This window comes from Rhinolophus ferrumequinum, chromosome 2, assembly GCF_004115265.2.
Source record: "Rhinolophus ferrumequinum isolate MPI-CBG mRhiFer1 chromosome 2, mRhiFer1_v1.p, whole genome shotgun sequence".
NCBI classification, from domain to species: Eukaryota; Metazoa; Chordata; class Mammalia; order Chiroptera; family Rhinolophidae; genus Rhinolophus; species Rhinolophus ferrumequinum.
This window is the reverse complement of record NC_046285.1, coordinates 106824936-106832236: the sequence shown is the minus strand read 5'-3', so window position 1 is coordinate 106832236 and position 7301 is coordinate 106824936. Positions and strand designations below refer to the sequence as shown.

At 60.5% G+C, this 7301-nt stretch overlaps 1 protein-coding gene across 1 annotated transcript; it reads right to left on the bottom strand.

Moving 5' to 3' along the window:
- Window positions 1-1678: 1678 nt before the first annotated feature.
- On the bottom strand, window positions 1679-4985 carry CRYAA (crystallin alpha A). The gene is made up of 3 exons (XM_033134704.1): window positions 4754-4985; window positions 3446-3568; window positions 1679-2209 (listed from the first exon to the last, which is right to left on the bottom strand). Exons 1-3 carry the CDS (start codon window positions 4940-4942, stop codon window positions 2000-2002), a joined length of 522 nt encoding a protein of 173 aa, XP_032990595.1. The 5' UTR covers window positions 4943-4985; the 3' UTR covers window positions 1679-1999.
- Between the last annotated feature and the right edge of the window lie 2316 nt (window positions 4986-7301).

Here is a 7301-nt window from a genome sequence, read left to right as displayed (position 1 = left end):
CTAGGCAGGCCACATGGGGGTGGCCAAGTCCCAGTGTGGTGGGCAGGGCGCCTGGCGCACAGTAGGTGCTCGGTTAATGCTTTTCCTGCTCCTGATGCTTACACTCAAAGTGGAAATGAGGTTCCGGGAAGGGACGTGGCTCCTTCTTGCTCCAGAGCCACGTAACTACATTCAAGTCCCATGTTGGGTGGGATGAGAGATCTAGAAGCAAGACTCTGGGACGGGAGAGGCAGCTTTGGGGAGACCTCTCCCCCTTCACTCACCACCCACAGAGGCGGCCACTGTTATTCCAGCATCACCCACACTTGCCTGGTGTGGGCATTTCCACAGGGGTGAGGACCCTTGTTTAGCTGGGGGCCAAACCCAGAGAGATAAAAAGAGATACAAGGAGTGTGGTGTGTGTGTGTGTGTGTGTGTGTGTGTGTGTGTGTGTGTGTACTGCCTTCTACTTAAAATTTAAATGATAGCGCACTGGTCCAGTGCGTGTCGAACAGGGATCATTTCTGGAAATTCTCTCGTGCATCCTCCTCTTTTGGTGTCATTTCTCCCGGGAGGAGGAGCGTGGGCGCCACCCCAGGACTGTCTGCTGGACTCCATCCGAGTCCCCAGGGCCCCAGCCTCCGTTCCCCTGGAGAGAGCCCTTCGCATAGCCTGACAACTGGCAGAGCCTGTCTGGCCACAGCATCTGCCGCTTTCCACACCTGGAGGCCGCATCTGGCCACTCACCTCATCCTCTCTGTGGTCACTGTGCAGCCGTCAGGGCCCCTGGCTGAGCAACCTGCCCCTCCAACCCCATGGAGGCTGCAGGCCCCCAGGCCCCTCCCCTCTCCATCTTGGGGAATCTGGGCAGACTGCAAGTCCTCTGCTCTTAATGGGGGACAGTCAGCCCTGGTCTCACAGCCCCCAAGGACCCTCACAGAGGGGGAAGCAGACTGGAGGGTGCCTGCCACACAGGGAGCCAGCGCGTGGTGCCCAACAGAGGTGGACACACTCTGAACACACTGGATGTCCATTTCTCATCCCTTAGGCACCGATGGAGCAGGACCCTTAAAGGGCAGCCCAAGGGGGAGAAGACCACCCCAAGGAGGTCGGGTCAGGAGGCGGAGGCCGCGCCTGGCACCCCAGTCCCCACACAGGGCTGGAGGAGGGAGCCCGATGGTCTCCCTGCATGTCCCCGCCCTCTTTCCTCCTCTTTCCATCCCCCGAAAACCCTCCCCTTCCTGCAAAGCCTGGTCGAGGGAGGCACTTGGGACTAGGAACACAGAGGTGGCCCAGTCACTGAGAGATGGGACAGGAGCAGGCAGACCTTACCGCCCTGCCCCCTGGCACCCCAATATGAGCCACGTCACCCCTCCTCCACTGTTCTCTAGACGTCTCCAATGGAGACAGCACAGCCACCAGACAGCACGTTGCTTGTGTCACCTGCTCTTTATTGACTGCCATGGACTGCATTCTCATGGGTGACCAGACGCCCCAAGAGTGACACTACAGAGAGGAAAGTGGAGGGAGGGTGGTCTGAGAGAAGCAGGCTGCCGACGGCCCGAGCGCATGGAGCCTCGTCATGGTGCCACAGACACGTGGGCAGGCATGCGCTCGGCCCTGAGACAGGAGCCCACGGAAGGGCCAGATGCACCTGGCTGGCCCTCGACACCCAGGGGTCACCCAGGGCTGGCTCAGTAGGTGTGTTCTTCTGACTTCACAGTCAGCTAAGACCAGCCTGCATCCCCCGGGAGCATGAGACTGTTGTCTCAAGAAGCCAGGGTGGCTGTCACTCCCACCAGCTGGCTGGTGTTGGGGTTCGGGTCACTCTGAGGTTGCAGCACCTCAGGCCGAGGTCCCGAGCCCTCCAGGCTACTCTCTCAACCCTCACTCCCTCGGAGAAGAAGAAACGGAAATGAAAAAGCAGAAAGCAAAGGGAGACAAATGGCCCACTTTCTAGGGCCCCCCATGGATAGGTTGTAGGGGCAGCAGCGGGTGGCAGCCAAGGCTGGGGCTGAGCTTAGGACAAGGGTGCAGAGCTGGGCTTCTCCTCCCGAGACACGGGGATGTCTCGCTCGCTGTGGCCGGTATCCACACCGGACGGGACCTTGGGGCCAGAGAAGGTCAGCATGCCGTCGGCAGACAGGGAGCAGGAGAGTGCCGACTGGTCCACGTTGGAAGGCAGGCGGTAGCGGCGATGAAACTCACGGGAGATGTAGCCGTGGTCGTCCTGGGCAGGGCGGGGGAGGGCGCTGTCAGAGACACAGGCGCTGGCCCCACGTGGAGAAGGGCCTGGACACCAGGATGCCCTCCCAGGGTGGGTGAGGGCGGGAGGGCTGGGCCTGTCAGGGCTCCTGCTGAGGTTTCCCAGCCGGCCTCCGGCCACCGCCTCCCTGCACAGCCGCCCTGGCCTGCCCGGGGCCACTCTGCCATGCAGTTGGCTCTTCCGTCTAATTTCACTCTGAAATCTCGTGAATGCTGCTGTTCCTGGCCCTGGGTCAGGGTTCCTCTTTAACTGTGACCCCACAGACCACTCAGGCTTCAGTGAGGGTCCCTGCGGTCCATCTAAGGGGGTCCGAAGCCACCCCTGAGCCCAAGAGCGCACACTTCTCCTGGAAGGTCCACTCTAGACTCAGCCCCTGGGCCAATCCTCTCCTTGTCCAGGAAGGGCCAAGACGGGGGAGGAGAGTCTGGGCTGAGAGGGCTGAAGCGTCACGTGGCCTCTGTGTCTGCAGCCGCCTGGGTGGCAGGGCACAGACACGGAGCTGGAGCCCCCCACTCCCACCCCACACCTGTGACTCCTCCAACCATTGAAGAAAGGCCTGGTGTCTGGCCACGGCCACAAAACTTCAGACTCTGCCCACATCGCACCCTTAGTCCCCTGGCCCATCCTCATCACATGGGGACGTCACACGCTGGCCGCCAGCCACGGGCTCTCCCCGGCTCTGCCTGACAACTGCCTCCACCAGCTCCAGTGCCCCGGCTCCCTCACAATCACCACCTGCCTTGTCCCAGCTGTGGTACCTGAGCCTGGCCGTGCCACCTGCCAACTCGAGATAATGGGCCGCTGGTCGCAAAGGACCGCTGAGAGGTGAATGTGTCAACAAATCCAAAGTGTTTGGAGTGTCCATAAATGCCAGCTACACTGTCGTCACAGCCCACCCTCCAAAGCTGGACTCATGTGACAACCGATGTGCGATTGGAGCTTGCCACCCTGGCGCTTGGCGTTTCCAGGGCTCATCCCTAATCTCACCCGTCACGCAGGCCCTCTGGACGAGCGAGGGACAGCCCCAGCCATTCCCCATGTCGCCAGGCCGGCAGAGGGCTCAGGAGCGGCCTCCCTGTCAGTGGGAGGCAGCCACGCTTAGGTGGACGTGGTGTCCACTCCAGGAGAAGCGCCTGGATCCGTCGGTGACCAGTGACCTTCTCACCGGCTGAAGGGCCCAGGAAGGCGGCCGTCCCTCACCTGCCTCTCGTTATGCTTGCCATGGATTTCCACGAAGTCCTCCAGCACCTTCACCGTCAGGTCCTCTGGAGAGAAGTGCTTCACGTCCAGCAAAATGACAAACTTGTCACGGTCAGATCGGACCTGAAACCCAGACGCTCGTGTGGGTCTCCCAGGGCCATGGCTCAGGGACTGAGGGAGCTGGCTGTGGTCCCTGCGGGGCTGACCAGAGTGCCCGTGTGGAGAACAGAAACTGAACAGAACCTGTGGTCACTGCTCACACCTCTCCTTCACACGCCCCGGGGACAGAGTCCCAGGGACCCTTGACGGGGGGCTGTCTGGACACTCGGCTGACAACCAGAACCTGGGGCTTCGAGGCAGTGGCGTCTGCTGATGCCTGGTTGGTGATGGTTTGACTGGCTGGTTATAGGTTGGGCAACTGGTTGTAGGTTGGTTGGCTCGTTAGGAGTTGGTTACAGATTGGCTAGTTGGTTAGTGTTGGTTGGCTGGATGGTTATAGGTTGGCTCGTTGGTTAGGGGCTGGCTGCCTGGCTGGCCCTCACTTCCCTTCATCTCTCCATCAACAACCAGGCTGGCTGTGCCTGGCAGCCTGCACGCTGCTGCCAGCTGCATTGCACAGGAAGTGTTTTCACACGCCTCTCCTCACTTCACTTGCTCCGAAAACATTAGTTCAGGCCCTCTTGGCCCCTGGAGGGGATTGGCGTTGTGTCAGCTCTGGCCAGGCCTGTTCGTAGGCAGTGGGAGAGATGTAGGCCCTCCAGAACTCTGGGCCTGGGGTCAGTCTCAGCTCAGGGAGGAAAGGCTGGTGGCTCCCGTTGCCTTCCCTTTGGCCTGGCCTTGGGCACCTGGGCAGACGTGGGACCACCCACGCTCTGCAGCTCAGGGCAGAGGCTCTCCTCTGGGGACCTCGGGCAGCAAGCCCCCCACCCGCGCTTCTGCTGGAAGGGAAGAGGGACGGCTGCTGGTTACACAGCTCACGCCTGTTATTGAACTTGCCTGGTGGGGTTGCTCGGGGGGCTTCCAGGATGTGGTCGGCGCATAGCAAACCACGTATCACTCATGAGCTGATGGGAGGAAAAGACAGCAGTCGGGCTCTGGCGGGCTCCCTCCCCGACCCCTCCCCGGAGGAGGCACGGGAGGGCTCTGCGTGGAGCTGGGAATGGTTGGGGGGAGGGAGAGCGGCCCCTGCTGTCACCATCCGCTCCACGAAGTGAGACGAGAGCCCAGAGCACGGGGCGCCGCTCTGCCCTCAGAAAGCCTGCTGGCCCTCCAGCCACGCTCGGCCCTGCCTCTGACCAGCCGCCTTACCGCGGAGATGCCGGAGTCCAGCACGGTGCGGAAGAGGGACTGGCGGTAGTGGGGGCTGATGCTGGACGACAGGAAGGGCAGCAGGTCGTACTCAAAAAGGCCCTCGCCGAAAAACTGGTCGAACAGCCGGCTGGGGTAGAAGGGGCCCAGCGTGCGTCTAAACCAGGGGTGCTGGATGGCAACGTCCATGGTGGTGCTGCAGGGAGCCGGGCTGGCGGCGACTCAGGCGGGGCCTCTGGGCAGCGCGCTGGGCACTGGGGAGCTGGGGCGCGGGCCCTGCCTATATACGCCCAGGGCAGAATGCAGGCATCAGGGGATTCATCCGGAAAGCGTGTGCTCAGGAGGGAGGCTGCCCAGTCAGCAGAAACGTGGCTGGGGCTGAGCACGCGCCACTCCCAGCCCCAAGCACTGACCGGCACGGAGAGATGGACGCCAGGAGGACGACATCCCCAAGGAGCATCCCTCTGCGTGGCTCTGTCCCCGCTCTCCTAGGGGACAGTGAAGACTCGTGTTCCACGTGCTGTATGCAGGGATGGGGCCAGCTTTCTGCCGATATGGTCATATATGACCCCACGGTTTCCCTACCAGTGCGCACTCACACTCTCACCACAGGCAAGGAAACTGAGGCACAGAGTTGGAAGGCAGGCGGTAGCGGCGATGAAACTCACGGGAGATGTAGCCATGGTCGTCCTGGGCAGGACAGGGCAGGGCGGGGGAGGCGCTGTCAGAGACACACAGCCGCGCTGGCCCCAGAGGCTGGGCAAGTGGTCCCCAAACCTCACAGCTCCTAGGTGAGGGTGCACCGTTTTTCAGAACAGCATTACCTCTATTACTTTTCCTGATAATAAGAACTCTACGTATTTGTAAAAATCCCGGGAAAGACAGACCATACGAAGCAATAAAAAGCACCCATCATTTCAGCACCCGGGGTCCCGGTTGCAGGGTCTGTGTGTGCCCAGACAAGCCGGCAGGTTTGGTTTTACAAACACGGAACCCGCCCCCTGGGCTCTCCCCGTGAGTTCACCTGGTGTTGTCCCTCCTGGGCGTGACGACAGCATGGTCCTTTAACCAGGCCCCCCTGTGGGACCCGTGACTCATCCAGGTGGTCAGTGCTGTAAGCGAGGCCTGGCTCCATCTCGGCTCCTCTCTCTGGGGGCCTGTCCAGTTATTGCTCAGCACGCATTCCCAGAGCAGACCTGCCTGCCACCCACTAGTTTTTGGGCTTTTGATGTTTTCCAGGAGCTTGGCCTCTGGGCAGCAGTGTACTTACACCCGCCCACAGCGTAGGGGATGCCGGTTCCCACACCCCTAAAATAAGCTGGCTTCTTTTTAATGCACGATCCAGACAGTGAGAAGTTCCTTGTCCATCCTCGTACCTCCCCAGTGCATACCAGGTTTGTGGAATACATGTACCCTCAGGGCACCCAGGGATCTTTGCAAATTCATCTCCAGCCCCTGGACTTGGCTGGTCAGGAAAGAACACGTTTATCTGGTATTTAAGCAAAATTTTATGTGATGCATCTAAGATGGAATGGGTGTTAAAAGTGGGAATTTCAGAGTGTCCCTGACATGTCTCCTCCCTAACCAGTGGTGTTTGGTAGCAAACCCTCCCTCCTGCATTTCTGAGCACCTACTGTGTGACTAGCACAGGCCAGGTGGTAACGGGCCCTGGAATATCTGGAAATGCCACCCTAGATGGTAGGTCTCAACGTCCTCCAGTTCATGGACCAGCAAAGTGGGGTTAGGACGTTAACCCGTGTGCCCAGGTCACTAGGCTTGGTGGAGGGGAGGGGCTTCAGTGCAGGCTCCCACCCAGGCTGGGGGTCAGCATGGGAGCAGCGGTGCGGGCTGCATGGTGGCTGGTCGCAGCCGGGCTGCCGACTCCTGGGCACAGGGAACGGGGACGAAGGGGCACACAGGTCCAGCTGGCTGGGTCCTCGGTGGAGAGGGTCCCACAGGGCCAGGCGTGTGACTGGCACTGGGCAGAGCCACCCTGGAGCTCGAGACAGAAGGAAAGTCGGTGGTACTGATCCTGTCTTTATTTTGATGTTTTGTTCATCGCAGATTTTTTTTTTTTGCATTTGTTTTGATTTTTTAAAACATTGCATTAAGAGATGATTTATCCTGATGACTGTGTATTTCTGGTGTCCCCTGACATTTGGCACTGAGGGGAGTGCCTTGTTCTCCTCACCCTACACCTGGCCCCCATGTGGTCATTCAAACAGGCTGGGACCTAGGCTGAGGTGCCAACCTGGGGCTGGGCACAATGTCGTCCTATGGGCTAATGGCTCGGGGGCCAAGGGTCTGCCGACGTCCTTCAGGCATGCAGGGTGCCCAGGCTCTCACCCGCACCCCTTTCACGCCCGCCCCCTCGTGGGCTTGGGACTCCATGTGCTGTGGGCTGGCAGGCACCTGCCACAGAGCTGGCCAAGCCTGCAGGGGTGGCCCTCAGAGTGAGCCGCAGTGAGAGAGGCCACACAGAGAAGTGTGAGGCCCCCGGACGAAGGGAGCGGATGGCCACAGAGCCCTTCCTTGGCTGCCATTCAAA

What these genes read in the sequence shown, in the direction of transcription:
- CRYAA (XM_033134704.1), bottom strand. Translation starts at nt 4,942, where the DNA reads ATGGACGTTGCCATCCAGCACCCCTGGTTTAGACGCACGCTGGGCCCC. An exon ending in TGGACTCCGGCATCTCCGCG is followed by an intron (nt 3,569 to 4,753) that starts GTAAGGCGGCTG and finishes TCTGGGTTTCAG; the next exon opens with GTCCGATCTGACCGTGACAA. An exon ending in GCAAGCATAACGAGAGGCAG is followed by an intron (nt 2,210 to 3,445) that starts GTGAGGGACGGC and finishes CGCCCTGCCCAG; the next exon opens with GACGACCACGGCTACATCTC.